Consider the following 20,000-nt stretch of genomic DNA (forward strand, 5'->3'; position numbering starts at 1 on the left):
CAATTCAAAATCCTACTCACCACTTACAAAGCCATCAACAATCTGGCCCCCTCCTAACAGTGCCGACCTCGTTCCCCTCCACACCCCCTCCCGTTACCTCAGGTCTGACGACCAAACCACCCTCAAGACCACCAGGACCAAGCTCCGGACCTGGGGTGATAGGGCCTTTTCAGCTGCAGCCCCGTCCCTCTGGAATGCCCTCCCCAACCACATCAGACAGGCCAACACCCTCCCAACATTTAAACAGGCCCTCAAAACCCACCTCTTCAAGCTTGCCTTCACCAGTTAACCCTCTCCCCCTACTACCTTAATTAGACCCCTATACTTTCTTTCCCTATTTATTTCTTGTTTCTTTTTATTATTACTACTTGATCTTTTCAGTTTGTAAAGCATCTTTGAGTGTCTAGAAAAGCGCTATATAAGTCTAATGTATTATTATTATTATTATTATTATTATTATCAATTCTTCGTGGCATTGATTCCACAAGATGTTGGAAACACTCCTTTGAGATTTTGGTCCATGATGATATAATTGCATCATGCAATTCCTACAGATTTTTCAGAGGACTATCTCAAAACCACCCACACTGTAATTGTTCCACAAGAAAGCCACTTACAGCTGTGAAATTGTACCGTTCATCTTTTCTGCTCCTCTAAACTCCGCTCTTTCACATTGATCTACAATAATCTATCTACATTTTGTTCCGCCTCACTGGGACCACTCTGATTGCAGACACGGCCATAGTCCAATGATGTATATGTTATTGCAGGCTTGGACTCTTAATAAAGGTGTTTGAGTGTGTGTGTGCGTTAGTGTATGTGTGTGTGTGTGTGTGTGTGTGTGTGTGTGTGTGTGTATAATAATAAAAATAATACAAAACAAAAAACGTCTTGGTTTTATATAGCACCTTTCATGGAACCCAAGGACACTTTCACATTTTACAGAAAAACAGTCAGACAGACAAAACAGAAAAACACAGAGACAGCGACAAAACTAAACTAGGGGCCAAATGCATTGGTGAACAGATGGGTCTTGAGGGCTGATTTGAAGGTGTTTACGGGCATTACGGATCACTGTGGGAAGAGAGTTCCAAAGGTTGGGTGCTGCCACACTGAAGGCTCTGTCCCCGAAGGTTCGTAGGTTGTTGTGGGACCCACTACAAAGCAGGCCCAAAGCAGGCCCATATCTGAGGACCGCAGGTTCCGGGATGGGGTATGTTGGCAGAGAAAGTCAGTTAGGTACTGGGGGGCGCAGGCATGGAGGGATTTGTAGGTGAAAAGGAGGATTTTGTACATGATGCAGGACTTGACCGGAAGCCAGTGGGGCGAATGAGGGTGGGGGTGATGTGCTGCCAGGGCTTGGTGTGGGTGAGAACCCTGGCAGCTGAGTTCTGCAAATATTGGAGCCGGAACAGGACTCCATTGCAATAGTCGGGAGGTGACGAAGGCGCGGACGTGGGTTTCAGCCACAGAGTCAGAGAGGGACGATCGGAGTCTGGCAATGTGTTTGAGGTGGAAGAAGGCAGATTTGGTCATGGATTTGGATGGATGTGTGACTGGAAGGAGAGGGTGGAGTCAAGGATGACACCCAGGTTGCGGACTTCGGGAGATGGGGAGGAGGTGCAACCGCTGACCTGGAGGAGGAGAAAGTCACCAACCTTCTGCAGCAGCACCTTGGGTACCACAACCATGAGCTTAGTTTTTTTGCTGTTTGAGTTTGAGTAGGTTAGCTGACATTCATGTTTTTATTTCAAGCAGGCAGTTGACAAGAGATTGAGGGGGCAGCTGAGAGGATGGTGTAGTGCTGAGGTGTAGTGCTGAGATACAGTTGACAGGTGTCATGAGCATATATAGTCTAGCAAGAAGGGTCCTCAGATTTTGAGATACCACTACCCGAGGTAGAACAAAAGACAACAATGATTTTTCCTATCTTTAGGGTCTCCCATTAATGAAATAGATTTTTGTCAAATTCTATTTTGGGGGGAAAAATGTTTTTTTGATTGGTCATCATATTTGGAAAGGGAAATACCAGGTGGCTGAACTACATCACCAAATAGTCAGAATAAGAGTAACCCAATAAAATAATGTTTATTAGTTCTAAATTGCAAGCCTCTAAAACATAGGTGTAAATAGTACAGGTTTTATTAAAACTGGAACTTCTAATCTTAACCTTAACCACATCTAAACCACACTAAGGCGTCTAAGGAGTTTGTGACAGAGAACTTTTGTCTGTTTCATTCATTGTTTAATTGTATGTGTCATCCCTCCTCTCTTTCACCCACCCTTCCTGTCAATTTCTACTGTCTCTATCCCAATGAATCAGAAATGCCCCCCCCCCCCCAAATAATACATAAATATATATAATTTGTAATGGTTTCTTCTAGTCTTACAGTATTTCAGATGAAAAAGAGGAGAGATTTTGAGTCTGCCACTCCGGTTTTCTTTTTCGTAATTGCACTTGTTACACAGTGATCGTGACAGCCAGCAGATACCAATGATTACCCTATTATGACAGTGGTAGTTAGCCAAGATGGACCTGTCAGGACCGTATCGAGTCATTGAATTACTGTCAAGTGTTCAAATGAAAAACTGTAACGACCTGTGGCAGATAATGACAACTGGTGACAATCTTGTTAATGGCTACTCTGATAGATGCACCCCCCACCACCACACACGCGCACACACACACACACACACACACACACACACACACACACACACACACACACACACACACACATCTCCGGGTTCCTCAAGAAACAAAATAATCCAAACCATTAGGGATGTTTGTTGATAGATAGATTGCCATTAAGTAAGGATGGATTATCTGTCAAAAGTCATCATTCATTCTCTGTAAGAAAACATCTACTAAGCGAACACATTATGTGACAGGTTCTTCAAGTAGGTACTTCAAATAAGTACTTAGTGATCCTTTTTTGGGGGGGTCATTTGTGTGACTTGAGAATTGGCACATTTAAAAAACAATTCAACGATTCTGCTCTTTCGATCCAGCCCTGTGACATAGCAGCACATTTGCCTTGATCCCAGCTCCAAACACACAACACCTCAATGGAGTCTATTCATAGTGACCATCGCAGAAGATTGCCTCTGACCTTAACACATTGCCAGTGCCCTGACAAGGATGAAGATAAATGCCAGAGAAGATTGAACAGTTAACACTGGCAACCCTTTACCTGATGTTCCCCAACAGCAGACAACAGAAGCATTAGAATGCTGTTCATAGGTTGTAGGGCGATATGATGTTCATGTTCATGCTGTTCATAGGCTGTAGGGGGCTATGATGTGGACTGGAATGGAGCGAGGCTCGCTGTGCGTGTGTGTGTGTGTGTGTGTTTGTACGTGTGTGTGTGTGTGTATGTGTATTGTGGTGTTAGGGAAAACACTGTCTCTACATCACACTGTGCTTTTCAACAGTTTGCAGCTGTGGCACAGCTTCAACCACAACCATGACTATGACCACAACTATGACCATAAAAGGAGATAAAGGCCTCCTGGGTGGAGGGGAAACCTCACTAGGATGATCCGGATCAATGGTCAAATGACACAAGCGACTGGCCAGATGGAGGGACCCTTACAAGGCTTCTAGATCTGATTCTTGATTCTGATTAATGTTATATCTAGAAGCATTGGTAACACACTGTGAAAGTGAAGTGAAGCTACCAAGGCTTCTAGAAGGTTCGGTGAATCTACCAAGGATTCTAGAAGGTCACTCAGAATCAGAAACCGATTTATTGCCAAGTAAGTTTTCACATAGGAAACACAAGGAATTTGCTTTGGTCTGGTGGTGCATAAAAATGAACAAATTGCGAGACAAAAACATAAGTGAAAAATAATAATAATAGAGATTAAAAAGTCTCTCTTTTTATCTGCACCACCAGACCAATGCAAATTCCTTGTATATGAAAACTACTTGGCAATTAATCTGTTTCTGATTCTGATTCTGATTAACATTCTAGATGCATTGGTAGAACACTGAAAATGAAGTGAAACTACCAAGGCTTTTAGAAGGTTGAGTAACGTTACCAAGGCTTCTAGAAGGTTGAGTGATGCTACCAAGGCTTCTAGAAGGTTGAGTGATGCTACCAAGGCTTCTAGAAGGTTGAGTGATGCTACCAAGGCTTATAGAAGGTTGAGTGATGCTACCAAGGCTTATAGAAGGTTGAGTGATGCTACCAAGGCTTATAGAAGGTTGAGTGATGCTACCAAGGCTTATAGAAGGTTGAGTAATGTTACCAAGGCTTCTAGAAGGTTGAGTGATGCTACCAAGGCTTATAGAAGGTTGAGTGATGCTACCAAGGCTTATAGAAGGTTGAGTGATGCTACCAAGGCTTATAGAAGGTTGAGTGATGCTACCAAGGCTTATAGAAGGTTGAGTAATGTTACCAAGGCTTATAGAAGGTTGAGTAATGTTACCAAGGCTTCTAGAAGGTTGAGTGATGCTACCAAGGCTTCTAGAAGGTTGAGTGATGCTACCACGGCTTCTAGAAGGTTGAGTAATGTTACCAAGGCTTCTAGAAGGTTGAGTGATGCTACCAAGGCTTCTAGAAGGTTGAGTAATGTTACCAAGGCTTCTAGAAGGTTGAGTGATGCTACCAAGGCTTCTAGAAGGTTGAGTGATGCTACCAAGGCTTATAGAAGGTTGAGTGATGCTACCAAGGCTTATAGAAGTGATATGATATTGATGCAGTGAAAATGTATCTGTTTCAATGGCCATCTGCCCTTAACCAAAAAAATAATATTGGCGAGGGGTTTAAACACATAAGAGTTTACATTCACCAATTTTCTTTTTCACACCCACCCCTCCCGTCCCATCCCCCAAAAAGAATGCAATAATATTGACAATTGAGTGGGCAAGTATAACTAGGGGAAAAAGTAATCTTCTCTCAAAGAGCTCAGAACTGCACTGCAAAACTGAACTCAGTTTCTTTCTGCCAGTGTGTGAGCATTATTAGCATAGTAGCCTAGAATTAAGTAAATATTAAATTAAAGTAAAATAAAGATTAGAAAACCTCTGCTTCAGCTTGTTTGTATTCATCCATGGGGTTAATCTGCCCTTGTGTGCAGCCCTGAGCTCCAGAGAATCACGCTAAGCCTTTATTACTCTGGACAAAATGCATCACTTGGAATGTGAGTCGCATTTTCATACACACATTCTATTTGCATATCATTTCCTTTTATATCGTTTAATCTAAATGGATACATTTGTAATGCCTTTTGTGCACATAGACTGAGAAGTGTATTCCCACACTTTGAATAGAAGCCTATTACAATCTTATTCGTAAGGGTCTTCCCTATACAGAGTGAGTGACAGCAGGGCTCGAAATGAGATTTGGATCTACTTTGTAGTAGTATATGATTATGTGATTGTATTATGTATATGATTATGTGACTGAATATTCATAGTATATGATTATATGATTTAATAGTTATAGTATATGAACATTGAATAATTTGTTTAGCTTTTTCATTGTTGTGTGGTTACTGGGGGTGAGAAGGCAAGCTGTGTGGCCAGGCTCTGAGACGCATGCAGCTGTCAGGTCAATGGATAACACCTTTCCAATAAGAGAAGGCAACACTCCACAGCAACCGCCCAGCCAAGTCAAGGTCCAGAAGGACCGGCACTCTCTATCCCTTCATCACACGATAGAACACATTGAGAAGTTGCTACGACAACAACCAGGGTGGTAGAGGGAGATGAGCGCGAAACAGATACATAGCCTACTTTTGACATGTAAACACATGTGTTTTTTGTGCGTTTTTTTTGTTGCTGGTATGGTGATTTTGGTGATTTAAGTACCAAGAGTGATTTTCGTTTCATCATAAAGTACACATATCTCACTATGGGCAGTGTTAGTGGTTATGCATTGATCATGTTCATCGAATAAAGCATTAAGACTAAAGTTATTGTAGAATGACCTTTCATGAATTGGCATTTAGTAAAGCCCACGGGAGATGTTGCATGTCATTGAGAACAGAGGTTTGGAGACGGTTATGACGCGCGCAAAATCATACTGTAGGCTATACATGTCACTGGAATTACGTTTTGTGAATTGAAATGTATTGAATGCATACTGTACATTCAGGGTTAAAAAAAACGTTATCACGGGCTACAGCGATATTGTTAATTTGATACAATTCAGTTTGCATAAAAATATTGTAAATGTATGACGAATTGATTTTTTTTAAAGCTCTACTCATTTTGTGCTTTCATAATGTCATTAGCTGGAAGGGTATTTAGAAGTGAGAGTTTTTCATAATACATGTGAATAACGGATCATTAAAACATTTACAAATATTGCAAGTAGGCTAATGCAATTACTAAAGTAAATAATGCAAACGTCAGCAACATGATAGACTAATCATGCATCAATACATACATGATCAATTAATCAATCAATTAATTATTACAAAATTCTGACTTATCACACTTAGAGGAAACTTACCTGTCACGCCATAAACCAGGACTCCGAAGATATAAGATCGCATGATAATCAACTATAACGCCAAGGAGAACCAGCAGGAGAAAACGTCTACTTTATTCCTTGCGCCCTGTTCACCTGAGCCGTGGCTGAGTACAAATGCTGGCTAATTGCAGTTTTGTGTGCGGTAGGGTCACTGTTGCAAGCTTGCGACAATAGAACGGTACGCGTGACAGAGTGAAGGAATAAAGATAGGAGACTTGGGAATTGGAGTTTCAGTTTCCAGAGATAGGAAGCTCCGGAGCCAGACTGTTCCAAAAACATTAATTACTATCAACTGGCGCGCGGAAATCACCGCCGCCGCCGCCGCGAGAGAGAGATAGAGCGACAGAGGAGGGGAGAAAGAGAAAGAGAGAGAGAGAGAGAGAGAGACAGAGGAGGGGAGAAAGAGAACGAGAGAGAGAGAGACAGAGGAGGGGAGAAAGAGAAAGAGAGAGAGAGAAAGAGACAGAGGAGGGGAGAAAGAGAAAGAGAAAGAGAGAGAGAGCGACAGAGGAGGGGAGAAAGAGAAATAGAGAGAGAGAGCAACAGAGGAGGGGAGAAAGAGAAATAGAGAGAGAGAGAGCGACAGAGGAGGGGAGAAAGAGAAATAGAGAGAGAGCGACAGAGGAGGGGAGAAAGAGAAAGAGAGAGAGAGAGAGAGAGAGACAGAGGAGGGGAGAAAGAGAAATAGAGAGAGAGAGCGACAGAGGAGGGGAGAAAGAGAGAGAGAGAGAGAGAGAGAGAGAGAGAGAGAGAGAGAGAGAGAGAGAGACAGAGAGGGGGGGGTGGTGTGTGTGTGAGAGAGAGAGAGAGAGAGTGAGAGAGAGAGAGAGAGACACAGAGAGAGGTTTATAGGACTCTCCAGGTGGAAATGCGGTAATTGCACCCGCAGATCAAAGTCAGTCAATTTAAATTGCCAGATGACAAATATTTAAATTCCAGATGAACAGAAAAAAACTTCAGTCAATAATAGTATTCTGGCTAGATTTGGGTTATGAGGAGAGGAAATTGTCCCAGTATTTATAATGAGTCTCAGTTTATCTATGCCCCAGTGCATCACACCATAACTGTTGCCCTGTTTGAATCATGCACTTTGAAACTTGTAATAGTAATTTGTAAGTATTATCAAACATATTGGATTGGCTGCATAACCTTCAATTCAAATTAAGGCAGTGGTCAAAGAAGGGGAAAATAAGGACTTGCATTTTGAACGTATTTAATCAAGGTCTCTTAGGACCACATCTACTGCACCTGTCTCTCCTCCATCTTTTAAAAAAGGAAATTAAAGTAAAATATTTTTTTCTTAAGGGAGATGAAACCACTGAGACTGGTGGAGGTTGTAACCAATACCATTCCTCATTCCTTTCCATGCATTACAACACACCCGTCCTCTGATTTCTACCTCCTCCAGCTTTCCCGGGATTGCAATCCAAGATGGCCACCGGCAGGTTGTCATGTCCTTGTCATTGCCTGAACTGCTTTTATTTTTTAAAGCATTTTTGGGTTTAACACAGCGTTTAACATTATAACATTTGTTTGTTTGTCCTTGTTTGAAAGGCTCTCAACTTTATAACTTAACAGTTTTATAGTCGGTCATTGCTCAAGCTTTCAGTGATCAAGCTGGGGTAGGCTAACCATCCTTAAGCTTAAACAACAGTGCTCACTGCTCAATATTTCTTTCTTTAAAAATTCACCAGTGGATGTTTAAGTCTTCTCTTACAACACACAAAGTGATTTTACTGAAAGTGTAATTTGTGAGTTTAGTTTCGTTGTTGGTGTTTCATTGAGTACCGAACCAAACTACTGCGAACGTGACGTAAATCTGGTCTAATGTATATATCCTCCAAGAGGAGTGTAACTGAACCAAATAAACTGACAGAAAACTACACTAGGCCACCTGAGTCAGACAGACCAGCTGGATGAAGTCATCTTCTCTCAAAGAGCTCAGAACTGCACAGCAACTGAACTCAGTTTCTTTCTGCCAGTGTGTGAGCATTATTACCATAGTAGCCTAGAGGTCTGGCGCCTGGTGCCCTGGGATGGCTGGATGTGTTGACAGGTAGACTGATCTATCCAGGCCTGCCGTGCCCGCCCGACCGCCACCGCCTGCTTGGTTGCCTGGAATCAGATCCACATTGCTCGGCCTATCTTAATCCCCCACTCCCCTGGCACCCATGAAATGAGTCTCTCCTCCATCAATTTACATGCTCCCCTCTTCAATTTCAGCTGGGCCCACATCATCGCTCTTACATCAACCCAAGGCTGAGATGGTTGCAGTATTGACAGTGCTTTTTGCGATGTTGTTGATTTTGGTCTGCAGCAGACTGTGAAGTCCAGAAACAAGATTTGTTTCCATGAAAACATTATGGATGGACTGGTATTCGCGGGCCTGGATGAGAGGTAGACTCTGAGGTAAAACGTAATGGCTGTGAGCAACTCTCAATCGAAGAGAGTGTAGTGAACTAGAGCAGACGAGTGTCCACTCGTTTGACTGCGCTCCGACCTAAGGCAGCAGAACATGTGCATCAATCACATTCAGTGTAAATTCTCTAGTCTGTTGCATCCCCATTTTGCTGTATGTCATATCCCAGAATCTACTTTTAACCCTAGTCCTAGATTGAAAATAATATTCTACAGAGCATCTGCATTGAAAGTGTGATTTTAATCCAAGATTAGTCTTAAAAGCGGGAAACCGCCACATTCTGTGCCCTGCTGTGAAATATTACATTGAATGAATTCCATTTAAAATATACAGTATATTATATAATACAGGTTATACAAGATAAGTTTTCATCATACTTTGAGTAGGCAGAATAGAAATAAATGCTATGCTAGAGCATAATACAATGACTCACAATACAATGACTCACAATGACTAGGTCTGAGTCTGAAGGGGTACTATTGCGTTGAATGCCGAGCTGTAGTGTAAACAGCATCCTCACATAAGAGTTTCTCTTATCAAGGTGTGTGAGGGCTGTGTGTAGTGCCGTGGCAATGTCGTCATCTGTCGATCTGTTACCTCGGTAGTCAAATTGGTGGGGGTCTAGGAAGGGTGGCAGCTCCATGCAGATCAGCAAGAATTTGAGTTGTCATTGGTCTAATCGGGTCCAGAGCCCATGTCATCTCCGCAGCCTTCAGACCATCTCAGACACCATTGTCTCCCCATTAGCTCCTCTCATTAGTGCTGATTGTGTTCATGAACATGTGAATGTATTTGATCATGAACTTTGGTGCCAAGGCTATTTTCTCACAATCTCTCCCACACACACACACACACACACGCACGCACACACGCACGCACGCACGCACACACACACACACACACACACACACACACACACACACACACACACACACACACACACACACTCCTCCCCTGGTACATCACAAGGCACAGCGTAATAGGAAAAGTATATGAATGGGAATGTGTGTTGTCCAAAAGCCTGTCTTTTTGTGTCCTGTTGATATCGTTGTACATCTGTTGTCCGTTACGTGTTCTTATTTTCACTTGTTTGCCTATTTTAACCTGCTATGATTTTCGCTCTTTTATTATGTTTTATTATGTTTCTTCTTTATTATGTTCTCTATATGTAAAGCACTTTGTGACCCTTGGTCTGGGAAAGGTGCTATACAAATACATTTTACTTAGTTACTTACTTAACGACTAAAGTACTAGAAGCACCTTCAGTAAATGCCAGGCTAAAAAGGGTATGTTGTTTTTCAAAGACAGTGTCTGCCCCCCTAAGCTTATCTGGGATTTTGATAAAGCCAACATTTTAATGACTTCCTTCTAACTTAATTATCAACTGAACCAGGATATGGTTTATGTCCAAAGCAAATGAGACACGTAATGACTTGTGTTAATCTCATTGACGGCCCTCATAAATACCGTATCGGAGGTACTTAGGTGGATAGGTGGATTCCAACAGTGGAGGCTGGTGGAGGTAGAAACCGGAGGACGGGCTCATTGTAATGCTTGGAATAGAATGGTGTCAAACACATGTGCAAACATTTGTGAAACGGTCTGGTGAAAAGGGCCACATTTCGGCAACTCTCAAGTTGTGCAAATGAGCAAAAAGCTTTTTAAATTATTCATTTATTTATTTATTATTATTATTATTATTATTTATTTAAATGTGTTTTCTGCTTTTTTCATATTACAAAAGTTGTTCTGAAGAGCCCACTCAATAGAACAAACAACAGTTTTAAGATCACTAAATACTTAATTTGTGAATTGGATTTACTGTCTTTGGATATTGTCTGCCATAGGCTATGTAAGTAATACATGGCTTGTAAACAAACTTACGTTTTAGGAGGTGTTCAAAAGCAAGGACTGTGTGATCATTTAATTATGTGTAGTTATGTATTTTTAGCATGTTGATGTTGTGATGTGCTAAACAAGCAGTTAGAAGTTCGAAGCGATGTTCCTTTTTTGCTATTAACAGCTGTTTTGCCTGTGTTTTGATTCTCTCTGATGCTATTTGGTTTGATGTAGACCAATATTCAAAAAAGCATCTTCTGTGATACTATTTTCAGATTTCAATGTATGATACAATATTTGAAATCTTATAATCTGCACTTTCATAATCTGGAAAAAACAGAAAGATTACATTGAGGACTTTTTAACCAGACCCCGCCACATTTATCATTCCATTCCAAACTTTACGATGAGCCAGAAGCTCAGGGAAGACTTCAAAACTACAAAACCACTGCAACAGGCAGAACCCTGCACTTATCCCAAGTGGCTAATTTAGGTAGCAAGCTTACAGACGTCAGCTTTCAAAAGAGTGTATGTTTCAATAACCAGTTTGCTTTTTTTCCACTCTAACCCCCCCAAATAAAACAACAATAACAACCCAGCTTTCTAAAACCTAATTACTCTATTTCAGAACTATGAATTATGTATGGATTCAAATGGACTTTTACTGCACATCTCTACCCTGTTGCTAATCACACAAGGACTAAGGGTGATTGACTTCAAATGAAGCCCATTTATTCAATTTTCCCACTGTGCAAAGAAACATTCAAATTAAGAGTGGAATGGCCCTGGAGAGAGAGAGAGAGTTAATGCTGCTTTAAGAGAAATATAGAAAAGGAATAGAATAGAATCTAATTGTGCTTGCACAGCGCAGTCGATAAACATTCCATTACTATTATAGTAGTATGCAAAAACATTGAAAAGCCAATAGAATTGGAGGCCTGTAGCCTCTTACCATTCCTGTAAAATTAGCCTAGAACGCCAATCCAATGTATACCCAAAGTAAATTGAAAGCTGTTCTTGAACCATTTGGAGTAAATGCATGGGGTTGGTCTCCTTTTGAAGGTAACACTCTGAAGTTTGTTCCCCAACAGTAAGAATGACTAACTGATTCTGGCATTGAGTAATACAAGTTTGAACACACTGGTCCGACAGCGACGTCGATTGTGCCTGCTATTGAGATTGTATCTTGAGATGGATTATTTGGCTCGAAGGGCAAGAATCATAGCTTTGAGAGGATGTAACGCATGACTACCTACGTAAACATAGGAACATATGAAGCATGCACAAGCACCGGATGAGTAACAGGTTAATACCACTGTTTAGGGCCCAGGGAAGGTATTTATTAACAGTCGACCTTTATCTCTGCCAAACTAAATGAAGAATACCTTGGCATTCAACTGGACGACAGCCTCTCTTTTCAATTACACATAGACAACCTTCTAAAGAAACAAAAATTGAAGCAAAGCTTTTTCTTTAGAAACAAGTGTTGTTTCTCAGCTGCTGCAAGAAAACGTCTGGTTGCTGCCACCTTTCTGCCTCTCTTGGACTACGGTGATGTCTTGTACATGAATGCCTCTGCTATCTCTCTTCAACATCTGGATGCAGTTTACCATGGCGCGTTAAGATTCATAACAGGCTGTAAACCCCTTATACATCACTGTGTGCTATACTCTCTGGTTAACTGGTCATCTCTCTCTATCCGCCGAACCCTTCACTGGTATATTTTCATTTACAAATCCATCCTTGGTCTGCTCCCCTCCTACCTTTCTAACCACCTGTCACGCAAGCAATCCGTCTATGGCCTTCGCACACAGGACATCATCACATACTCCATCCCCTTGGTCCGGACCATGAAAGGCAAAAGGGCGTTCTCATTTGCAGCCCCTTCCTCTTGGAATTCATTACAGCAGAGTCTGAAACTGTCTCAGCTGATCCCTCTTTTCAGTTTCAAGCTCTTGCTGAGAGGCATACAGTGCGAGTCCATGATTTGTTCTTGCTATTACGTTGACCCTCCCTTTTGCCCATTACTGACCCCTCCCTGTCCCTAGATCTTTAGCTGTCTAGTTTTAGGTTTTTGTAGTTTTAGTTTAGTTTTAGATTATCTTAGACTGTTTTAGACTAGTTTTTGTTTTAGACTATGTCGTTTTTAGTTTAGTTTTTAGACTATGTAGGCCAGGTTTTGTATTGTATTTGTTTGTGGTGGATGTTGTATGCCTGTGAACAGGTCACACTTGAAAATGAGCCCTTGGGGCTCAATGTGTTTTTTACCTGTATAAATAAAGGTTAAATAGAAAAAGAATGGTTTGTGGGTAGAATGGGTAGAGGAGAGAATTGTATTTCTTATTTACGAACTTATTTATATTGAAGAATGGTTTGTGTGTGTGTGTGTGTGTGTGTGTGTGTGTGTGTTCATGTTCCGACTCCCAGATCTTACTCGTCTATGTCTAGGGGTGTAGGGGGCCAAAACAAAAAAGTGTATAAACCAAGCTTAATGTAGGGAGCTAAAAACAAGGCCACAGACCAACAGAACTAAAGTGCAAGAATGTATTTACAGTAGTGACGGTGAGTTTACAATACATATGCCAAAGGACAACAGCTAGACTACAAGCGGTGCAACGAATTGAAATCGAAAATGAAGTGCTATACTATCGATTGCATAATTATACACTACTCAAAAACATTAAGGGAACACTTAATCATCACAGTATTACACCAAGTCAATTCAACTTCTGGTATATCGATCTGTCCAGTTAGGAAGCGCAAACGATTGTTAATCAATTTCACCTGCTTTGGTGCAAATGAAAGCGACAACAGGTGGACAGGAGAGGCAACAGTAAGACAACCCCTAAAAACAAAATGGTTTTCCAGGTGGTGGCCACAGACCATTTCTCAAAATGACTTATTCTGACATTTTCTTTTTCTGACTCTTATTCTGAAATATTATTTTTCGGACTTTTATTCAGAAATTAAAATGTTCCGACTTTTATTCTGAAATATAAATTGTCGGACTTTTATTCTGAGATTTTATTTTTCGGACTTTTATTCTGAAATTTTATTTTTCGGACTTTTATTCTGAAATTTTATTTTTCAGACTTTTATTTTGAAAAAAAAAGGTTCAGACTTTTATTCTGAAAAAATCAGAACATAGAAATACCCCAACTCCCTTCAGTTCAGTTCAGCTCCAACCGCATTTCCAGTAACAATGCGCCTCCCAATCAATCTGTAAGTAGTAAGTAAGCCTACAATGCAATCGTTGATCTTGTTTATGGGACTATATTCTGTGGCAGAAGGATATATGTATTCTGAAATGATTAATGATTGTAAATAAATTAATTTAATGTTACAACTGTGTATTTTTTATATTATGTGGTAGCTTTTGTAGAAAAGCAATTTACCATTGAGGGCGGGGGTAAATTGTTTACATCAGGAGGCTATATATATCTTCCAAAGCTGGTGGAGGCAGATGAGAACTGACAGCTCTTATATGGGGGAAGAGAGCATCACATCCTATAATTGTCAGTTTGAAAACCAGACACCTTGAATGACATGTTAAAAGTGAAAAGTTGCTCTGGGAGATTGCTAATTCAAGCCATTCTAATGGTATTTATTTTCGGTCTGTCTTGACGTACCTAACAATCACAGATGGATGTCTTTTCACTGATGGAAAAGTTGACATGTAACAATCATTGGTGGATGAAAAACTGACTGCCCTCTCGCTTTCTTTCTCTATCTCTCTCCCTCCCTCTCTCTCTTTGTCTGTCTCCCTTAATTTCTCTCTCACCTTCTCTCCACCAGGGTGGCAATCATACACAACGTCCACAGACCTGTCGGACGTGTATGACTGACTTCAAACAGCAGCAGAAAGGGAAAGAAAGACAGAAAGGTCAAATTAATGATGGAATGGAAAGAGGAAAGAGGGGTGAACAGAGGTGGAGAGGCAGGCATATACTGTACCCTGGCAAGACCCTCACAACAAAAGGAACAAAAGAGGCAATACCATGGCTTGAATTGGAAGCCTTGAATGTCGTGTTTTTGACCTACATGACATCAGTGACGTCGTTAGGCCTGGACATCAGGGGCTCTTGCCCCGAATGTTTTTTGAATAGCCCCAGATCTCTGGATCCTGGAAAAATCTAAATCTAAATAAATAAAAGCGCATCACCATCTAGCACATCGCCATCGATTTAGTGCCCCCCTCAACCAAAATCTCTGCTATCGACCCCCTCCCCCCATCGATAAAACGTGACCTGGACTAAGTCCCCAATGTTTCAAGATCCTAACAGCACCTCTGGTGATGGTGACCTATGTTCTCAGGAGAGACAGGTGTGCGTGTGCGTGTGTGTGTGTGTGTGTGTGTGTGTGTGTGTGTGTGTGTGTGTGTGTGTGTAAACAAACAGGTAATTGAAACTGAGACTTCGACTCGTGGCCACAGTGGAGCTAGATTTCATGTCTAGCTCCTTTAAGTAAATAGCAAGCAGGGGGGGGAAATAGGCCTTTCATAACCGGCGAGCCACATTTTCACACTCTGTGCTTTTCTATTTCTTGCCACAGTTTTCCATCAGCACGATTTCACAATCCATGAAAAACGGAAATGGAAAAGGACAAAAAAAGGGCAAACAATTGACAAGCCAGGCAAGTCAATGAACCAGACCAGAGGAATGAACGATGGCAGCATACTATAATCAAGGCTGAGAGAAGAAGGCATGCTAAAACAACACACTACATTTTAACGTGGTTGTGGAAAGTGTTCCTGCTCATGGTCCAACCGGTACACACCAGCTGTGGCAGGGAGGACCAAGCGGTGAACTTAACCTGACCCTGTCTTCTAATGAAATGACACACTGGATAATTAGGGGTATAACAGGCTCATTATGGATATATTCAAGTTTGAATCCCTAGGCCTCCCCCAACAACAGCGTTGATTGTATGAAGAAGCATGCCAAAACAACCCACTTGTCAGGCCTCTTCCCCTATTCTATGTAAAGTGTTCTAATCTTCTAGAAAAGCGCAGTATAGATCCAGCCAATCACATGACGCTACCAGAGCAGTACGTAAACACCTTAGTGAATAAGCCCTAGTTTATGATGTCTTCTCTCACGTCCTTGAGCACTAAGAGGATTACAGGCTCATTATGGTGATATTCAGGTTGAATATCTATTACAATATCTATTGTAAGACTCTGAAGCTCTGATTTCTCATGCGCCCACCACTGTCGACAATCACTATTTGACCCATTATCAAGCAAAAAAGCCAAACAGGGATTAAAATAATAGATTATTTTCAAACTTCTTTTCATCTTAGAGCGGAACAGGCCTTAGCTGTCATCACTTCGATTCATCACAAGTTATGTGAAGCATTCACAGGCATGATCAAAGTTGTCCTCTATGTTAATTCCCAAGGAATTACAGCTAAATCCCTCTGAAATACCTCATCATTGAATCCCTTAAAACTGCTCTTCTCTGGGTGGTCTTTTTGGAATTTTGGTTATGTTGGTTATAGATACAATATCGTGGTCCGACTAGCTAACAGGAAACACACGAGCACTTGAACACTATTGTGGTACACTAGTAAAACTCAAATCAACACGCCATTCCTTATTGAGGATCTTGTTTTATTTCTTACCATCTGTTTCATATTGCATCCCTCCCTGCGTGGAGTGGACGGAGCAAGCCCCGATTCCAGCTCCCTGTTGCATCCCTCCCATCCCATATTGCATTCATATTGCATCCCCATATTGCATCCCTCTGTAAATCTCAGTAATTTGGTTTTGTTAGTGTTCTTGTTACTTTACTTTACTTTATTTGTATAGCACTATAACATGCTGTTATCACTCCAACCAATATTCAGATCTCTCATAAAAAACACTTCCTTATTGTCATCAGTTGCATTATCTAGACTAGTACATAACTCATCTAAGCTAGGGGGTCGATATGCACATCCAATTACTAGAGGTTTTTGATCAGGTAGATGCATCCCTCCATATGAAAGGCAAATGACTTAGAATATAGATTGCCATACCACCCCCACTCCTATTCCTATCCTTTCTTATGAGATCATATCCATTAACATGGATTTGCCCAACAGTGATAGAACTGTCTAGATGTGACTCAGTGATTGCTAGAACATGACTATTATTAGTATTTAACATATTACAAATTGCATTCATCTTATTTGGCAAACTGCAAACATGTATGAGCAATATGTATCCTTTCTTAGGTAATTGTAGATGAACAGAACCAGTTTGGATCATTCGATTTATGACAGTTTGAATGTTGGCATCAATTAGTTGGTAGTGGTGGTCTAGTGGATAGTGAGTTGGACTTGTGATCAGAAGGTTGTGAGTTCAAATCCCGCCTGAAACCACACCACTACTACAGTAGTGTGCCCTTGAGTAAGGCACTTAGCCCTCAGTTACTCCAGGGGGAATGTCCCTGTAATTCGTAATTGTAAGTCGCTTTGGATAAAGGCGTCTGCTAAATGGCAAAATTAATTAAATTAATTATCTATCATCAACATAACCAGGGAGTTGTTTTGGGATCCAGAGACAATATCCTTCAATACCTTACCCATTCTGAGGACTCAGGAGAAGTTGATATTGTTTACCACTTCACTTGGCAATTTTAGCTGTTCAAAGATGAAGGTCTTCACAACAGTCTTTCATCATAACCTCCAACACATTCAGTTTTATCAAGCTTATTAGGAATTGTCTTCAGCAGCCCACTCTCAACCGCTATGACCTCTTCAGAAGCCCACTCTCAACCTCTATAATAATAATAATAATAATAATAATGCATTTTACTTGTATTGCACTTTTCATTCAAAAGAATCTCAGAGTGCTACAGAGTGCTACAGAGAGAAAAAACAACAACCGTAAAAACCTAATAAGGTCAAAACAAAACAACCTAAAAACATAATAAGTTAAAAACACAAAATAAATCACAATAATGAACACAGGATCAACAGTCAAAGGCCTTTTTGAATAAAAAGGTTTTTAGACCTGTCTTAAAAGAGTCCAGGCTCTGTACTGCCCTTAGCTGGCTATGAAGGCTGTTCCACAGGCGCGGCGCGGCGCGGCGCAGCCGAGCAGAAGGCTTGGTCCCCCATGGTGCGGAGCCTGGTATTGGGGCCCTGGAGGAGCAAACTGTTTGAAGACCTGAGGGTGCGGGTGGAGGTTTGTGGAGTGATGAGTTCTTGTAGATAAGGAGGTGCGTGTCTGTTGATGCATTTGTGGGTGAGAAGCAGGACTTTGTAGTCAACTGTGAATGAGACAGGGAGCCAATGTAGTGAGTGTAGAACGGGGGTTATGTGCTCATAGTTTGCGGACTCTCATCAGGATCCTGGCAGCGCTGTTCTGGATGTACTGGATCTATGACCTCTTCAGAAGCCCACTCTCAACCTCTATGACCTCTCTTCAGCTTCGTCCTCCTCACATTATACCTCAGAGCGTGCTCTCTTTAGGGATGGTTTGATCTCAGCTGCAACACCTTGCCATCTTTGCTTAGCTTTCTTCTTCTTCCCATTAAGCTTAAGACCCAAGTATATAAAAAGATGAGCTAACAGGTGTTGTAGGAGGCCTCTGATGCAGAAATGTAAGTGTTTTTCAAAAGGTTTTATGTTTTTTAAATTGTATTTATGAACTAATGAATTATGATAATACATTTTTGAATTATGAACTCAAATCCCTTCCTGAATTGACAGAATTTAAAGTGAATAACCCTATTTCACTATGACATAATCACGTAAACAGAATTGTATTGGTGTGAGTGGGAGGTAAATGCCCATCAAGAGAGTTTGTGATTTGAAAAAAAAACAAAGCAAGCAATGAAAAAAATCATATTTCAGCCATAATGTGTTCCTAGGGTCCAAGAAATCTGCCCTTAGACCTGCAGAATCAACAGTGCGGCACCTGTAGCTTAAAGTGAACGGAAACAACTGTGGCGTTAACCAATCAGATTTTGAGTTGGCGACACCAACTAGCCCGCAAGCAGGCGTACGAATCATGTCAGCAAGTGCAAGTTTTTTGATGGGATAGGCACTATTGAGAGGCAGAGCTATGCAGAGCTAGCAAACTGAACTTGAACAGATAATTTGTGTAGATTTCTACAAGCTGTTTTTTTTTCAACCCACAATGGCTGAAGGAGGAGAACTCGCACTGGCTGTGCAGTAAGTGGGGTGGAGCGGTTGTGCTTCAATGCAATATTTTAATCACTTCCCTGGGTGCTATCATCGAAAACGTGACCCCCGACACACCCCCGTGAGCATATGAACATGGGAAAGATAACCAGCCTTGAATGGACTCAATTCTCAGGACTCAATGACTCAGGACTCAAATCGAGACCGACAGTCCGATAAGCAACGTTCGGGAATAACTGACGCTTTCGTTTTCATGCAATGAATTTAATACACCCAGATGAGATGATACGCTTAGCGGGAGAGAGTGCCGCTATAATACAAATGGCAACGACCGGTTATACTGCATTTCTGTCTAAATGTATAGTTTCTAGAGCCATGGCGTCATAATGATGGTATTAAGAGGTGGAATAATTCAGGTAGAACTGTGTAGGACATCATTGTCGGCCTAGGTGTGAAATGCACGGCCCGCCACTAGTTAAATGGATACCTTACTTGGTGGGTATGCTTGTGGCATTTCCAGTTGAGTAAGTTGGTATCTCTCCTCAATAAATTGTTCACGGGGTGTCAGTTGTTCCAGGTAAATCCAACTTGTCACAACAAGGAAACTTCCCGAAGTCCATGCCTTACTTAGGACTATAGGCCTCACCTCCACATACAGGGAAGTGGCCCAGGCTTCATACAATCTATCAAAAATCTCCAAATGCAGAACTCATCCACAGGCTTTGGTCTTCTAAAAACACAACTTTTACAAATTTGACTTGACTTAATATTAGTTAGAAAATATCCTTAAAATAAAACTAAATATCCTTAAGAAGTCGGAGGGAATGTTCTCTTCTGTCAGTGCTTGTGGTGATGATGAAAAACATTAAGAGTATGTTAAATATAAAGAGAGTATGTTAAATACTGTATTGAGTATGTTAAATATTGTAGTAAGAGTATCTTAAATACTGTATTAACAGATTTATTCACATTTCCAAGACACTTTAGGGCATTGTCTGGTGCCAGGTACCGAGTTGGGGCCGTAGGGGACTCGCGGGTCCCCCCCACCTCACGGGGGCTGCCAGTGCTCAGTTTGTGCAAAGTTTCAACACATTCAGCGCTAAACCCTGTCAGCACACTACAGC

The 20,000-nt window shown here is 41.3% G+C and overlaps 1 protein-coding gene across 1 annotated transcript in view; it reads right to left on the bottom strand.

Moving 5' to 3' along the window:
• rxfp1 (relaxin family peptide receptor 1) overlaps positions 1-6,507 on the bottom strand; it is a gene marked incomplete at both ends in the record, with an annotated part of 54,308 nt that extends 47,801 nt beyond the window's left edge. Inside the window, one exon of the mRNA XM_080526957.1 lies at positions 6,465-6,507. Coding sequence (XP_080383083.1) covers positions 6,465-6,507 — 43 coding nt within the window. The remainder of the gene's footprint in view (positions 1-6,464) is intronic.
• Between the last annotated feature and the right edge of the window lie 13,493 nt (positions 6,508-20,000).

Source organism: Nansenia antarctica, assembly GCF_963989245.1.
Source record: "Nansenia antarctica genome assembly, chromosome: 3".
Taxonomy (NCBI): Eukaryota; Metazoa; Chordata; class Actinopteri; order Argentiniformes; family Microstomatidae; genus Nansenia; species Nansenia antarctica.